General features: G+C 41.1%; 1 protein-coding gene across 7 annotated transcripts in view; it reads left to right on the plus strand.

Moving 5' to 3' along the window:
* The window catches only part of rasal2 (RAS protein activator like 2), a 392,247-nt gene that overhangs the window by 235,906 nt on the left and 138,667 nt on the right, over window positions 1-17,674 (plus strand). For all 7 annotated transcript variants that reach the window (XM_078561546.1, XM_078561543.1, XM_078561542.1 and 4 more), the window contains one exon: window positions 7,622-7,719. In XM_078561546.1, coding sequence (XP_078417672.1) covers window positions 7,622-7,719 — 98 coding nt within the window. The remainder of the gene's footprint in view (window positions 1-7,621; window positions 7,720-17,674) is intronic.

Raw genomic sequence — 17,674 nt, forward strand, 5'->3', positions numbered from 1 at the left:
AGTGTCCAATAGATAGGTAGGTAAATGCACTGCCTGGTATGGTAATGAGGCTTTTGCTGGCAAATGAGCCTGTATGGGTATCTGATGAGGACAAGATTGGTTGAGGTGCACTCTATGTTTGAACAGTCTGTCTCACTTTTTAAACTCGCAGGTGTAAGAAGGCTGCTTGAGTGAGTTAACACAGACCCAACTATTTTACCTGAAACTACGCCCCCACAAGTGTTAGCATCTTTAGGAGAGCAGCTGGATAAAGGAGAGAAAATGAAAGAAAGAGAATGCAGCATAGCCATAAGTGTTGTTTTTGCTTAGCATGCTGTGTCATAGAATTAAAATGACAATTATCCCAGCGTACATGAGAGAGTTTGTCATCTTAGCTAAGTATTTTAAAATTGCTCATTCCCAACAGTAATACAATCACTTCCTGAGAATAGCACTGAGGAAGGAGATGAGGAAGTTGAACTGTGAATTGTCTCTCCTTGTTTCTACTTAATATTTTTAAAGATAAAAGATTGCTGCATGCATCAGTGCTAAAATTTGAGTGAACTGGGCTGGTGGTGTTTCTGGTGGGGTCAGATTTTTAGCTAATAAAGTCCTGTTAGTGAATAAACTGGTTCATCACTGCAAAGCCCAGCATCCTAGTGTTACTCACCTAACACTCATATCATATACTGTATTTGTTTACATCACAGTGCTTGTAACGTGCACTTGTTTGCATCACCAGCCACTGTTTTCACCTGCGGGCCAACCTCAACTTGGTGCCAACTCGGTGCCAATGCAGTCACACTCGATAACATCTCCCTTGTCAACCCTGGTGCTTTCATTTTGTCACCAGTGCACAGTGCAATCCTCCGGCGAATATGGCTGTCTCGGAGACCAGCCAAGTCCCAGCTCTGCTGTCAGTACTACTGGTAAGTCACTAGGGTTTCATAAGATTTTTAAAAAGCCTATGTTTTCAGCATACATAACTAATCGCTTTCTAGGCAGGCCTGTTGGAAGGTAACGTTCATACATCCTAGAGATTTTGCTTATTAGAAAATACTGGAGAGCAATGTCTGTTTCCAGGTCCAAATCAAGACAGGGTGGGTTGGCACAGGACAAAGAGGGTGAATGGGATCATGACTTGAGTTCTGACGTTTGCTTTGATTATGCAGAGGATTTGTTAATAACTTTCATAACGTTAATTGTTGGGAACAAAACCTTGTAAACCAGGTGGTGTGGGGGTGGGGGGGGTGGAATTGACCTTTTACAAGAAATATTTGTGTTTTTTTATTACTTTCTTGATAGCCCATTCAAAAGCTGGGATTCCCCAACTCAAAATCAAATGATTGGTGACTCTTGAGGTTTGCGATGCCTTGCAAAATGCTCAGACTTTAGTGATATGACTTGTATGTAGATTCCCTCACTGGGGTTGCAATTTAAGATCGGCAGTAAGCCTACTGATGAGTATTTCTTCATGGTTCTCAGGTTCACTTTCTTTGTTTCAGTGCTTTAAATTCAACTACTGCAGACTCGTGTTATTATTTGTTTGTGCTGTGGTTGATTGAACCATTAAACCCAGGATAATCTCTTGCCAGATCCAGAGAACCGAGTGAATGCGTACATTTTAGAAACCACAAAGATGTAGTAAAGTACACAACAATGTGTTCTGTGCATAGAAACACTGCAACAAATATATCCAAACAATGGTCTGTGGCCTGCATGCACCAGTGAGCCCTGCCAACCCTGGTACAGATCCTGAAACATAAATTGTATAAATCATCAGGTGGAATGCCAAACTTATTTAATATCCGTAACTTGAGGTGCATGAAGATTAATAGAATCACTGATTTCAAATTCATATATGACACACAAAGGCAAACAAGCTGGGTCTGCCTGAGAATATGTTGTATACTTGCTGCATATACACCAGAACCTGTTGGTAACCAAAAGCTAATTCAAGCTGACAGGCATCATTGTCTGAAGTATGTGTTGTATTGCAGCAACTCAATCCACACATTTCCTCTGATGGTCACTGAATTGCACCAGTATTGTGCAGTTGAGCAGGAAAGGGGAATCAGGTAATAAAGATTAGTAATTATTTTTTGCACTTTGACGATTACCTTCTGACTTTGTTGATTTAACTTGGACGACCAACTTATTTGTCAGGCTGAGATTTCCTGGGATTTGAAGCTGTAGAATGAGCCAAGATTAGACTAGATCTGGACTGCTCGCTGGATCAGAATTGGGTAGGAACCTGAGGTTTGCGTGGTGGGGCCAGAATGGAATGCTGCATGGTGGGGCCAGAATTGGGCAGGAACTGGAGGCTCTAGAACCTGGCAGTAAAGATTTATTATCTATTTTTTGCAAGTGGATTACTTCAGTTGTGTTGAGTTTTGAAAGGGTGTTGATTGCCTTCTGTTATGTCTTTTAGAATTGTAAGTTTTGATGTTATGCATAACTGGTTTCCTACAAAGGAGTTTGATATTTCTTCTCTCAGATTGTAACTCTAAATGCACTGTGGTTGTGATAACAGTTTCCATTGTCAGTCTTATTTCACTTATTTAGTTATTGGGCGGGTTCTGGGGTTTGCGCCTGAATAAAACAGCCATCTTGTAAATCACAGTCCATGACTCATAGAAATTTACAGCGCAGAAGGAGGTTTCCCTCAGGGCCCCATTATGTCTTTCTTTCAGCAACCCAAAACAAATGTTGCTACCCTGCTCTCTCCCCAAAGTTCATTGTGATCATAACAGAGAGATGGCATACTCTTGTTGCTTGTGGTTCAATGGTAAAATAGAGTAACTTCTTTGATTAACCTAAATGCAAGTAACTGAAAGAAAGATTTGTTCAAGCCCTAGAAAATGTCAAATAAATTAGCATCACCTTGCTCTGTCAGACTCCTGGTGTTGATATATTGAATGTTGGCTAGAAATACTTTTCAGTCAGCACTTGTTCCTGAGCTATTTGTCTGACCTGTCGACTGTAGCTATATGGAAAATAGTGAGCACTGAATCGTTTGCAATCATCTGTGAATAATGGGGTACTGTGGGGGAAAAAGCTATCGATTGAATAAACTGGAGTCATACATCACACTTGTTTGGGGATGGCAGCACTGGGTCACTGAGCAGAGGAGGCAGCAACGTTGATGGTTAAGGTAATGCAGTGTTTATGCTCCACATTAGTCAGGCTGTTTGTGACTGTTCTGTTGCTTATTCCCTTGACAAAACTTGCTGTAAAACAAATGCAGTGATTACTGTTGACTGTAGATCTGAATTCTACCCTTTGTATCCACCTGTCTTGTGTGTGCACTTGTCAGAAGTAATGGACAAATAAAAGATGCTGTTTCAAAAGCACAGCAGCTTAAACAAATATGCATGCCTTGAGTAGACATTTTTTTATTCATGCATGGCATGTGGACGTCACTGGCCAGGCCAGCATTTATTGCCCATCCCTAATTGCCCTTGAGAAGATGGTGGTTAACTGCCATTATGAACCTCTGCAGCCTATGTGGTGTAGGTACACCCACAGTGTTGTTAGCAATGGAGTTCCAGGATTTTTACCCAAATTCTTATATTTGGAAGTATAAGAATGTAAAGAACTGCCTAGGATAGTTTTGCAGCCATGTTGAATTCTTAGCAGTGTAGTGTATTTTTTCTACTTGCGTTACACATTCAGGTCAAGGGAGTAGGGCCTTCGCCAGTTGCTGGAGGCAGGATAGCATTAAAAGGTTACTGATGGACTGTAGAAGGACCATACAGGCCTATGTTAGTGATGCAACTTTACTGTAGAATATTGCAGCCTGGGTGGAGCACTTCAACTGTTCCAGTTCCAGCCTAAAATGATGTTGCATTGGTCTGAAACTGCCACCTATGGGTTACAAAATGTGTTAGATGGCTGGATTAGCACTTTGTTTATTTTTTGTTTTTTTTTTACTTTACTTTGGAGATTACTTTGATGGCAAATCAAAAATATAAACATGCTGCTACTGGTAGTTGGGTGCACACCTGCACAAATGCTTTTACGAAATGGCTCACTTTTGAGCATTAGTAGCCCATATAGCACCTGGAATGGGCATCCCAGTTTCCCACCCAATATTTTTGTTCTTTGATTTACACAAATTATGAATGATAACATACTGAATGCAGGTTTTGATTTCAGGCCCTGTCGCTTTGTCTTTTGCTCTTGTTGAACTTATTATTCCTTGACCTTTAATATACAGGATTAAATTATCTCCAGTGGTGTGCAGTTTGGGCTTTGAGCACTCATGAGCAAAACTGGATAGGTCACTGCCTGGGTCTTTTATGACATAATCACTCATTACCTATATTCTGTAGATAGATGATTGCGTTCTTCCATTTTATCTTTGTTCAGGAACTCACGAGAAACTTCCTTGCTTAGAGTGTTAAGAATGTGAATGTACTACCACAAGGAGTATTGAGACAAATAGCATAGGTGAATTTAAAGGGAAGCTAGATTAGCACATGAGGGAGAAAAGAATAGGAAGATAGGTTTAGATAGGTTGGGAGAAGGCTCATGTGGAGCATAAAGGCTGGCACAGACCATTTGGATTGATTGGCCTGTTCTTGTGCTACGTCCTTGGTATAACCTTATGTAACCGAGATGCAGCTTGTGCTGCTATTGATGAATTGCTTTCCTGCGTTACTAACTTGCATAAATATTTACTTCTTGCTACTTTGCCTCCTTGATACAAAGCAAAAGGAAAAAAAAGTGCTTCACATCCAGTGAAGTACTTTTGAAGTATAGTTGCTATTGTCATGTAGGCAGATTTGGCAGCCAATTTGTGCCCAAGAAGTTCTACAAACAGCCTTCCCTGATACTGTTGCATGTTTCATTGCCATCTCTGCCACCAGTGTAAGAACAGTTCTCATAGGTTGGGTGTGAAATTCCTGGATTGCTCTTCTCTTCGTGCCCCATTCCTTCTCCATAATTTTCTTTCCTTCTCTCTCCCAACCTCAAATCCCCGGGCAGTGGTGGCTCCTGCAAGAAATACAGGCAACTGCTAGTACTTTATTTCTTCACATGTAAGCCCAAACAGATTTGCTTGTCTGTTTGCCCTGAGAGTGGATGGGAATGTCACAGGCAATTCAAGCCCTGACCTCCTCTGGCCACATTATGTCCTGCATGCCCGTTATCCACTGTACTGTGCACATACACTCTCCCTCTGTCCCTCTTTTGCTCACTCCTCTCTTTTCTTTTTCCCTTCTCCCTTCCTCCCTCGCTCTTTTTCCCTTCTTCGAACTGGCCATCAAACAGTAATCTTGGCTGATTTTATTCTCTCCCACCCCCCACAACCTCTATGACCTCATTCCAGCTTTATTGACACTTAAGACCATAATTCTTCTGAAGGTGAACAGCTATCCCAGACCAGGAATCAAGAAGTTCCAATTTTTAATGCGTATTGCATTTGACAACAGTATATAAAATAAATGTTCCTCCTATATTATCAGTAGAATTAGTTTTACAAAAAGGTATTTTGGCTGCAGTTCCAGCCATTTATTAAGCATGCGTTTATTGCAAGTGGAGTTGACTGGAGCATGCTGACACAATCTTGCTTTTAATATAATTAGTAATGTCCTTGCCAGCCACATTTAAAGTATTGCAATTGGTTTCTTGGCAGTGTTGCCTGTGGTTTTAAGAATGAGCAGCATCAGAGTGGACTTGATGAAGGGGTGTTGCTGTGGGAAGAGGAGATTTTTACCCATAGAAGTGCAGATTCACAGGCTATAGTTCAAAGCTAATAAGAACAGATAGTAGGCTCCCCTTGGGACATGGAGATGGAAAAAGAAGGCAACATTTTTAACTAAAAAGAGGAAAAAGAACTGAAAAGCACTAATGTTCCTGAATTGAAATATTGGGGTTCAGTTACTGTGTGTGTCTCTACATTCTAGAGGCTATTTCTAATGAAATTATTGTCCACATGAATGTGAAGGCAAGTATAAATTATATCACTGCAAAGAAATGCCCCATCATTTGGCAGGTATTTATGGCACCTCTGTAACAAGAGAAATGGCCAGCCTGTTTGAAGTGGAAAGTTTGCTTTCCTGCTAAATTGCATTTCTGGCACTCATTCGAGTCTCTGCTTCCGGCTGTCTGTCCTGCAACATAAGTTACATATTCCCCAACTCTGTATACCACAGTGATGAGTTTAAGGAAAGATGATGATTTGCAACCTTCAAAATAGGTGATCATTTGGGACCAGCCAAATTCTGCTCAAATCCAAGATTGCAATCAGGCTGCTTGGACATATATAGAGATGGCAACTTCCAGCACTGACATTGTCCAGGCATTCACAAGGAACAGCTGATTGCCTCTGTTCTAGGTGCAGCTGTCTATGGACAGCGACAAAAACATGAATGTATTTCAAATAATGTTAAATCAGCCCAATCGATGTTAAGCTCCCTGGCATGATTAATATGTGGATATAAAAGCAAAGTACTGTGGATGCTGGAAATCTGAAATAAAAACAAAATGCTGGAAAAGCTCAGCAGGCCTGGCAACATTTGTGGAGAGAGAAATACAGTTAACGTTTCGAGTCCGAACAACTCTCATGCCCATATGATTTGTACATTGTTGTGAATAGACGATCATTGACATTGCCGTTCTCAATTTCAGATAGTACAATTTATTCCAAGTGGATTAAGAGAAATAATTTGCTTTGCATCCACTTGGTATTGAGTGGACGCGGAGTTAAATTTCTTGCATGGATGATCCCATTTTTCCCTCTAATGCATTGTGACCTCGCCTGTACCTTTCAAAGGCAGTTGACAAGTTGAGGACCCATCTTTCCCCTGGAAAATTGCGTGGGTGATCTTGCATACCTCCCAATGACCAGGTTGATACCTTTCATGGAGAGCAGTGAACAATGATATGTGGGGGAGTTAGGATTAAAGTTCCTGTAATGACTGAGATGGTGAATTCACTATGTAGGTGAGCATTAATGACCAAGATGCCAAATAACACTCTTCATGGAAGAAAGCTTGTTTCTTGAAAACAATCGTGGGAGTGTGCTCATTTGTAATGTGCAGCTTTGGTTTTGAATTGTGGGGGGAAACAGCAGTATCCTGTTTGGCATTGAGGTATTTCCCCTCTGAGATGGCCCTCTGCAGTTCCTGGCCTGACCTAATTCGAATCATAAGTTGCTGTAATAGTAAACAACATGAACCTTTTTTTTTACTTCCAAGTCCACCATATCATTCGCAATTCATTGCCCAACAAGGTGGCCAAGGGATCTGGTCCCAGACCACTGTGAATGCTGTTTTGTAACTGACTCCATGATAGATACATAATTGCCCCAAGATGATTCTTACAATTCTTGGCCTCCAATCCAACAACCCCATGGCCAATGTTTTATTGCGCAACCTGCAGTGTAGGTCATGTCAACAAAGGCTTTTGAAAATAATTCTTGGCACAGTTTGGTAAATGAGCTGTTTGTGTTACTGTCCAATTCGAATTTCCAATTTTGGGTTATGTCCAATTTGGAGAATGTATGTATAAATATTTTATGTATCTGCCCAGCCATGCGAAGCTGCAGTGAAAGCAGTCTTTGTGTTAACTGTGTTTCTACTACAGTGCTGTGCGCATTTGGATGTCGAAACTGACTTTAAACACTTGCTTGTTGCAGAGCCACCTGGAGAACGTTCACCGCGGAGGAGGAGTATTTCAGGCCCAGGATCTTCTGAGAAAGCGAATGGAATGGAGGACTCCACATCTCCATTCAAGGTGGTGTATTCTCTAATTAATAAAATCAAACTGTTGCTTCTAATTCTTATTTGTTCTATTTTTCTTCTCCATATGCACAACATTGCATGTCTTGATTTTAATTGGCACCTCATTACTGAAGCTTTAAAAAAGCTATCTGTAGTGAATGGGGTAATATTGCAGTAACACCACCAAGAATTCACCACGAGAAAATTATACTCTTGTTTCAATATAATTGCTCACATCAGCTGACCTGAAGACAAGGTGAGCAGATCCTTGATTGGCCAACTCATGAAATCATTAGCTAATTGTAAAACTATAAGGGGTGAAAAATCATATGAATTGAGTACTCAAAATTCACCTTAAACGTGCAGTTCTCAAAATGTGCCATTAATCAAGAATTGACTTAACATGTTGAATGAATCAAACGGGAATATAGTTAGTCATGGGTTCAGTTCTGAACTTCCATGTAGGGAGCCCTTTATCTTAGTTTGTTTCTTGGAAAAGCATTGAATGGAACTGACAAATCAGTTGATTATTTAGAAACTGACTCTTAAATGGAAATAGGCAATAGGACAACACAAAGAAATATAACTTCAATGTCCATTGTCTTGCCAGGCATATTACAATTATGCAACATTTTGATGCAGGACAGGAACTGGTTAACAATTAATTACTTCATTGAGCTTAAGAGGCATTATTCTCAAATATACATGTATTTAATGAACTCACTGTCAATCTTGTATGATTCCTCGCTTGAGTTTCAACATTTGCTTTTGCTGATGACCAAACTTCTGGTTACAAGTCATCAAATTAAGTGGGCAATTTGATTTCTGTCTTAGAAATCACACACTTGGGCTCCAGTTGAAAATATTTAGTAATTTCTATGTGTATAGTGATACTCGAGCTAAGCAATCCAAAACAGCCAGCCTTGTTTGGCACTATATTGTTTTGACTTCTGAAAGGCATCAAACAAGCTTAAGTGTGGCTTGGTAGATCAAATAAATATTGATGGACTATTTTCCCATTGGAGCTGCCAAACTTGAGTCCAAACTTGCCTTCAGGGATCCTCATGAGCATCCCAGGCTCAGCCATTTTGCCCCCAAAATCTTCACACATGCACACAGACTGCCACTTGGCATGATGGAAGATTGCTGTGGACACTTTTGAAACCGGAGCCATCATGGATCAGTGACCTACACAGAGGAAGAGTAGGGTAAGAGATTTTGTGAGGACACTCATGCAATGATGAATTTCCAATGTTTGCTGTTGTTGAGCACGGAATACTGCACTGAGAGGTGGAACATGTCTGAAAAATAGTAATGCCACCAACTGGTTGATAGTTAACTTTCTACTCTAATTGCTTGCCTGGTTAAGTTGCTTGGGTACTGCTTGCACTGTGGTATCCATCCTTTATCTGTGAACCTGAACAAAGAGTGCTGTCACATTAGGTGACGAGTCCATCAAAGCAGTACCTGATCCAATCTTGAGCAGACACCCAAAACCAATATACTTACCAGAGAGGTTGTAGGATAAGCCAGATCTCTGGTTGCCTTATTCTTTTCTTCACAGTTCAGGGAATACCAAGTTCAGTTGTAGCTGTGATCTCCCTTTGCTGAGATTCGCTAATATAACACAAACCAAAGGAGGAACCAGGACTCTTATTATGATTGGTGTCATGTTTGAAAGGTAGATTATAGAGCCACTGTGTGAAACATTGCTTTTGAAAAATGCAGTGGACCCCACACCTCATATACCTAGTTGCAATGAATAAAGAATAGTTTGAAATTCTCTACTTTAAATGTTGTGAAACTCATTGGTACTCTGGACTCCTCCATGCTCCTTGACAATGACAGCAGGCTCTCTGGCAGGCCTGCCAATGCATCAAGCATACACATATGTGCATGTAGGCCAGCATTTTCCTGCACGCACCCTGTCAAAGCCTTCATCTGAGTCCACTACAGCAGAACCTGTCCGTAACTTCATATTTGGGGGAACTGGCATACAAACTATCCTTTCCCCTAGCCTGGCTACAACCTGCTTCTGCCCAGGGATTCATCAGATCCTGATTCTACCTCTATGCCACCCTCTAAAGTACAAACAGTACCAGTATCTGAGCTGATGGCTGATAGCATCAGACCAACAATGGTGCTTCTTCATCAGGAGTGTGCCCTTGCTCTTGCCCTTCATTGTTAGGCTGCACTGGCTGGCTAGGTAGCAGCTCTTGGGCATCTGAAAGCGTAAATGCCAAAGTGGAAGGTTGGCATGAGGGAAGAGGATTTTTAAAAATTTGTTTGGAATGTGAGCAATATTGGCAAGAGTGAGCATTTATTGCCCATCCCTAATTGCCCTTGATAAGTTGTTGGTGAGCAGCCTTCTTCAACTGCTGCATGCACACCTGCAGCGCTGTCAGGGAGGGAACTCCAGGACTTTGATTCAGTGACATTGCAGGAATGGTCACATAGTTCCAAGTTAGGATGCTGTGTGACTTGCAGGGGAATTTGCAAGTGGTAGCGATCCCATATGCCAGTTGCCCTTGATCTTCTGGTTGGTAGTCGTCACGGGCTTGGAAGGAGCTGTTGAAGGAGATTTGACAAGTTGCTGCAGCGCATCCTGTAAATGTATACACTACGTGTGCCAGTGGTGGAGGGAGTGAATGGTCAAGATGGTCGGTGGGTTGCTGATCAAGAAGGCTACTTTGTTCTGGTTGGCGTTGAGCTTCTTGAGTGTTGATGGAGTCACCTCATCATTATAAAAGCTCTTACAATCTGTTTTTATATTCTTGGCTAGTTTACACTCATTCTATTTTTCCCCTCTTTGTCAAATTTTTGGTGGCCCTTTGCTTATTTCTAAAACTCCCAATCCTCAGACTTACTACTGTTTTAGCAACATTATACGCCTCTTCTTTTATCCATCCTTAAGCTCCTTAGTATTGGGAGGCCTTGTGGCACAGTGGTAGTGCCCCTCTCTCTGAGCCAGAAGCTCCGGACTTGAGTCCCACCTCAGGACTTGATCGGCAAGAAAAGCGTATTCATTAAGCAGCCAAACAGGTTGAGTATCAACCTGTAAATCCTTCCAACATATGCTGGTGGCAGGTGGTAAGAGCGGGTGAGATTCCTGCTCAGCCATGTAATAGAAAGAAGATTGGAGAATCTACCATCATTCCAGAGCACAACATGCATGCATGTTGCCACAGCAACTCAAATTCCCTGAGTGAACTGTAATACATCACCACTAAGCTCTTCAGTAAACCATAGAAGGATCTTTCCAGCCGAACATTTTGAATTGTTTCTTCAAATGTTTCCCACTGTTTATTTGCCGCCATACCTTTGAGTCTATTTACCCAATCAACCTTAGCCAGCTCCCCCTTCAAATCTATGTAATTGGCTTTGTTTAAGTATAAGATTCTTGTTTGTGCTTGGAATATGTTGTTTTCAAATTTACTATGGAATTCTGTTGTATCATGATTACTGTTTCCCAGTGGATCATTTACGATGACATTACTAATTTACTGTGCCATATTCCACAATACTCGATCCCGAATTGGTTCTACAACTGCTCCAGGAAACTGTCATGAAAGCATTCCACAAACTCATCATCCAGACTACCTTTGCCAATTTGATTGGGCCAGTCTAAATAAAGATTCAGGTCCCCCACAATGTTTTGATGGCTCTCTCTTCGTTATAAGTCCAGGCTGGAGAGACAGACCATCTGCTGTTCCCTTGTTTCATTGATTGTAATGGGTCCACACATTGATAGGTGTAAGATTCTACAAGCAATGATAGGTGTAAGATTCCACAAGCAATTACTGTTGGAAGTTTCTAGAACTGTAGCCAACTTGCAAATCATATGACCTGTAGCAGCCATGTTTTTGGTCCAGCAAAGCCCACTTTTAAATAAGCATAAGTAAGGTTTGATTTTAACATTTTATGATCTCTTTCATGTCTTATGGACATAACTTTGACTGTACTTAAAATTGATAAGTCATGAGGAACAGATGGAATGCATCTGAGGATGCTGAGGGAGATAAGGGTGAAAATTGCAAAGGTACTGATCATCATCTTCTAATCCTCCTTCGATACGGGGGCTGTTGTCAGAGGACTGGAGAATTGTAAATGTTGCACCCTCGTTTAGAAAGGCTGAAACCTCGAAACTGCAGGCCAGTTGGTTTCACCTCAGTAGTGGGAAAGCTTTGAGAATAAATACCCCAGAAGAAATTGGACAGGCGCTTGGACAGGTGTAATTAAGCAAAGGCAGCATGTATTTATGAAAAGCAAATCATGGTTAACCTACCAGATTTAGTTTTTTGATGAGGTAACAGAGAAGTTAACGAGGTTGATGTGGTTATCGAATGGTTTCCAAAAGACATTTGATGAAGTGCCACATAATAGACTTGCCAGCAAAGTTGAAGCACATGGAATAAAATGGAAAGTGTCAGCCTGGATATGTAATTGGATGAGTTACAGGGAAAAGGAAGCAGTGGTGAGTGATTGTTTTTCATGCTGGAGGAAGGTGGGGTTCCCCAGGTGGGTCAGTATTAGGGCCTAGACTTGGGTGTACAGGGCACAATTTTAAAATTTGCAAATGACGCAAAACTTTGGAAGTATTGTGAACTGTGAGAAAGGTAGTGATAGACTTCAAGCGGACATAGGTGGAATGGGTGGACATGTGGCAGATGAAATTTAATGCAGAGAAATGTGAAGCAATTTATATTGGTATGAAAAAAGGAAAGGAAATAGAAAGTAAAGGATGCAATTTTAAAGGGGGTGCAGGAACAGAGAGACCTGGGGGTACATGCACACAAATCGTTGAAGGTGGCAGGGCAGGCTGAGAAAGCGGTTAAAGAGGCATAAAGCCAAGGATCATAGGCTTTATAAATAAAAAGCGAATAGGGTTAAAAAAGCAAGGAAGTCATGGTGAACCTTAATAAAATACTGGCTTGGTATTGTGGCCAATTTTGGACAATACACTTTGGAGAAGATGTGAAGGATATAGAAAGGGTGCACAAAAGATTTACAAGAATTATTCCAGGGTTGAGGGTCTTCAGTATTTGACTCTTAATTGGCCTCTGAAATGACCTAGCAAGCCACCCAGTTGCATCAAATTGTTACTGAAAAGTTGAATCAACATAAAACTGCACCTGGCATTGACCTAGGCACCAGAGACAACAAATGCACACACTGCCCGGTTGACCCTGCAAAGTTGTTCTCACTAATATCTGGGGACTTGTGCCAAAATTCAGTGGACCTGGGAATCCCAAGGTGTTCTCTCAGAATATAAATAATGGTGGTAAAAGAAAAAGCCGGCCCAATTAGGGATTAAAAAGGGCACTTGCACATGGAGGCAGGAGAAATAGTGGAGGCATTAAACGAGTACTTTGCATATGTCTTTACAAAGGAAGAAGATGTTACCCAGGCTGAGGTGAGAGGGGAGGTAACTGGTACGCTAGAAGAATTTACAATTGAGAAGGAGATGGTGTTAGAAAAACTACCTTTACTTAAAATTTATAAGGTACCAGGACTGGTTGAGATGCATCCAAGGGCATTGAGGGAAGTGAGAGTTGAAATTGTAGAAGCACTGGTGATAATCTTCTAGTCTTCATTAGACACGGGGTGGTGCCAGAGTACTGGAGAATTGCAAATTTTACACCCTTGTGCAAAAAGGAGTGCAAGGATAAAGCTGGCAATTACAGACCAGTCAGTTTGACTTCAGTGGCAGGGAAACTTCTGGAAACTCTAGTTCGGGCCAAAATCAGTAGTCACTTAGACAAGTGCAGGTTAATTAAGGAAAGCAAGCATGGAAGACCAAAGGCTTCCACTTCATCCACAAACAGAAGACTTTCCTGTACAACACTAGACCGAACTGGCAGCTGAAAGGAGGTTCGATCTCTTACATACCGCCAGGAGAGACGGAGAAATACCTGGGTGCCAGAATCGACCCATGGGTTTATTAAGGGAAAATCATGTTCAACTAACTTGTTGGAGTTTTTTGAGGCGGTAAATGAGAATGTTGATAAGGGCAACGGTGTTGATGTCGTGTATATGGATTTTCAAAAGGCATTTGATGCAGTGCCACAAAACAGACTTGTGAGCAAAATTCTAGCTCATGGAATAAAAGGGAAAGTAGGCACTTTGATAAGAAATTGGCTGAGTGACAGGAAACAGTACTGATGAATAGTTATTTTTCACATTGGAGGAAGGTTTGTAGTGGAGTTCTCCAGGGGCCTGTGTTGGGACTTTTGCTCTTCCATATATATATTAATGACCTAGACTATGGTGTTTAGGGCATGGTTTCAAAATTTGCAGATAATATGAAGATTGGAAACATTGTCAACTGTGATGAGGATAATCTTGAACTTCAAAAGGATGCAGACATGTTGGTAAATTGGGCAGGCAAATGGCAGTTGAAGTTCAATGCAGAGAAGTGTGAGGTGATTCATTTTGGCGGGAAGAATATGGAGGGACAGTATAAAATAAAGTAAGAGCCTCTAAAGGAGGTGCAGGAACAGAGGGACCTCGGTGTATGTGTACATAAGTCATTGAAGATGGCAGGGCATGTTGAGAGAGCAGTTAATAAAGCACATGGTATCTTAGGCTTCATTAATAGGGTCATTGAGTACAAGAGTAAGGAGGTCATATTGAACTTGTATACGACATGAGTTAGACCTCATCTGGAGTTCTGCGTCCAGTTCCAGGTGCCATACTTCAGGAAAGATGTGAGGGCATTGGAGAGAGTACAGAGGAAGTTCGCAAGAATGATTCCAGGGATAAAGAACTGTAGCCATGAGGATAAATTGGAGAGATTGGGACTGTTTTCCTTGGAGAAAAGAAGGCTGAGAGGAGACTTGATGACATTTTCAAGATTCTGAGGGGTATGGACAGGGTAAATAGTGAGAAACTGTTCCCACTCAAGAGTACATCAAGAACTAGAGGGCACAGATTCAAAATAATTGGCAAAAGGAGTAAAAGTGATGTGAGGAAATTTTTTTTCGCCCAGAGAGTTATTGGAATCTGGAACAACCTTCCTGAGAGGGTGGTGGAGGCAATCGAGGTATTCAAAAGGGAATTGGATTGCTATCTGAAAAGAAAGAATGTACAAGGTTACGGGGATAAGACAGGGGAGTGGGACTATGTAACATGCTCTTTCGAAGAGTCAGTGCAGACTCGATGGGCTGAATGGCCACCTTCTGCAATGTAAAGATTCTGTGATATACCAGTCTCTCCTTTTTTTGAAAAAAAAATTCCGTTCTTCCTACCAAAGTCAATAATTTCACACTTTCCACATTATATACTCCATTTGCCACCTTTTGTTACCATGGCCATCCAAGTCAGACCATTGCCCACATACTGAACTTTTGCCCTGAGAGATCCATTCGTGGTGGCACCATAACCATTCACACTGCATCAGCTGAAGCTGTTAAATGGATGGTTAACTTCAACATCAAACTATGGCTGCTTCCCCAGCCATACGATAAAAAAACACCTTTTGCCCACTCACTTAATCGGTTGATATCCCTCTATACCTCTTTGTGTATTCCTCACAGCTTTCTTTTGCACCTAGCTTTTTATCATCAGCAAGCATGAGTACTTTGCACTTGCTTCCTTCATCTAAGTCAAAGATATAGATCCTTTGGCACTCTACTAATTGCACTCTGCCATCCTGAAAATAGACTTGTCTATTTCTAATCTCTGTTTTCTGTCCATCAACCAGTCCTTTCTCCATGATAATATATTGCACCTAATCCCAGGAGTCAGAATTTTGTGCTGTAGCCTTTTGTGTGGCATCTTCATTGAATGCCTTCTGAAAATCCAAATATGCTACACCTACTGGTATAGTATCCCTTATCTACCCATCTAGTTAAATCTTCAAAAACCTCTCATCGATTTCTATTTCTCTTTCATAAAACCGTATTGAATTTGCCCAATCATTGTAATTTTTATAGTGCACTGTTACCATGTCCTTGATTGAGTGGTGGAACAGGCTTGAGGGATAAATGGCTTACCCCTGTTCCTATGTTCCTCATAGGCTTTGGGATGTGCCTAATTACAACAATTAGAGTTTGTGGCCTTAATGGAACCAGCATGGTACCATGCAGATAAAAGAAAAAAACTGTGGATGCTGGAAATCAAAAACAAAAACAAAAATACCTGGAAAAACTCAGCCGGTCTGGCAGCATCTGCGGAGAGAACACAGTTGACGTTTTGAGTCTGAATGACCCTTCAACAGAACTAAGTAAAAATAGAAGAGAGGTGAAATATAAGCTGGTTTAAAGGGGGGTGGGACAAGTAGAGCTGGATAGAGGGCCAGTGATAGGTGGAGATAACCAAAAGATGTCACAGACAAAAGGACAAAGAAGGTGGTGATATTATCTAAGGAATGTGCTAATTAAGGGTAGAAAGCAGGACAAGCAAGGTAGAAAAATAAAAACAAAAAATAAGCTTATATTTCACCCCTCTCCTAATATTACTCAGTTCTGTTAAAGGGTCATGAGGACTCGAAACGTCAACTTTTTTCTTCTCCACCGATGCTGCCAGACCTGCTGAGTTTTCCCAGGTAATTCTGTTTTTGTCAAGCAAAGTACAGATAGCCCTAGTTGGGGGTGGAGTGAGGTGAAGGAATTGAAAAAGGCTAAAAGATAGCGATAAAACAGGTACCTTGCTTGTCCTGCTTTCTACCCTTAATTAGCACATTCCTTAGATAATATCACCACCTTCAACACCTCTTTATCCTTTTGTCTGTGACATCTTTTGGTTATCTCCACCTATCACTGGCACTCTATCCAGCTCTACTTGTCCCACCCCCCCTTAAACCAGCTTATATTTCACCTCTCTTCTATTTTTACTTAGTTCTGTTGAAGGGTCATTCGGACTCAAAACGTTAACTGTGTTCCTCTCCGCAGATGCTGCCAGACTGCTGAGTTTTTCCAGGTATTTTTGTTTTTGTTTTGGAACCATGCAGAAACAGATTGTGTGCTACTTGCTCTAATGGTCCTGTCATTTTACAACTGCAAATCCTTAGGTTTAAAATAAGGAGTGCCAGAAGATCTGTTTGCATGATTAAACATAAAATACACATGTAGGCTAGAATGTAGTTCAAATGCACCTGACTATTGTTACCCAAAATGCACTGCATGAAGGAGAAGCAAGAGCGCCTTGGCTACAGTGTTTCAAGCAGAATTTCTTCTCAGCATGGTAGCACGCATGTCCAATTGGCCAAGCATCTTTTCAATGGGTAGACAATTGAAATGCACAGTTGTGCTGAGGGAAGGGTTTCAATTTCCATTTGAGTGTTTGTTGACCAGAAAGCAAGGCACTGAACTGAATACGAAGTCATGGACACAAACGGCTGGAACCACATACATGTTGGAAAAGGGTGGAGCACCTTGTGCACATCCTCACTTTGCAAGGATTCAAGAGTTATTAGATGTTCTAGTCCATCAGGCTTGAACATAATATGCTAATACAGTCTGGTGCATTTTTGGACCAGAGGCATGCAATTCCTCTCATGATAAATGTAGCTGCATAAAAACTACGGTGAATGTGCAGCTGATAAACCAGAATGAACCCATCGCTTTTCAGTTAGATTTATTGTGCAATCTTCCCAAGAGGTACCTCATGCTACTGAGTCATAAACAAAGGCTAACTATTTCTCATCATTTCTGACTTACAAGGACCAGTTTTGGGAAAGAAACAACAACATGGACTCATTATTTGATCAGACATCTTAATGGGTTAATGTTAAACTTAACACATTGTTCTGTTCACATATTTTCAGTTCAAACTAAAAGGTATCTATACACTCTCCAATTTAAATGAATAAAGTGAAGGTTGGGGAAAGACAGTATTCAGTAGATTGACTCTAGCTGAAGAGATTAGTAGTCAATAAAGGATCCAAGAAAGTCATTTTGTGAGCCCACTGGACTCAGAGGTGGATGTCGTGACTGTAAAAGTAGACAAACATTCAAACCCACAAATAG

Source organism: Cetorhinus maximus, chromosome 17, assembly GCF_964194155.1.
Source record: "Cetorhinus maximus chromosome 17, sCetMax3.hap1.1, whole genome shotgun sequence".
Lineage (NCBI taxonomy): Eukaryota > Metazoa > Chordata > Chondrichthyes > Lamniformes > Cetorhinidae > Cetorhinus > Cetorhinus maximus.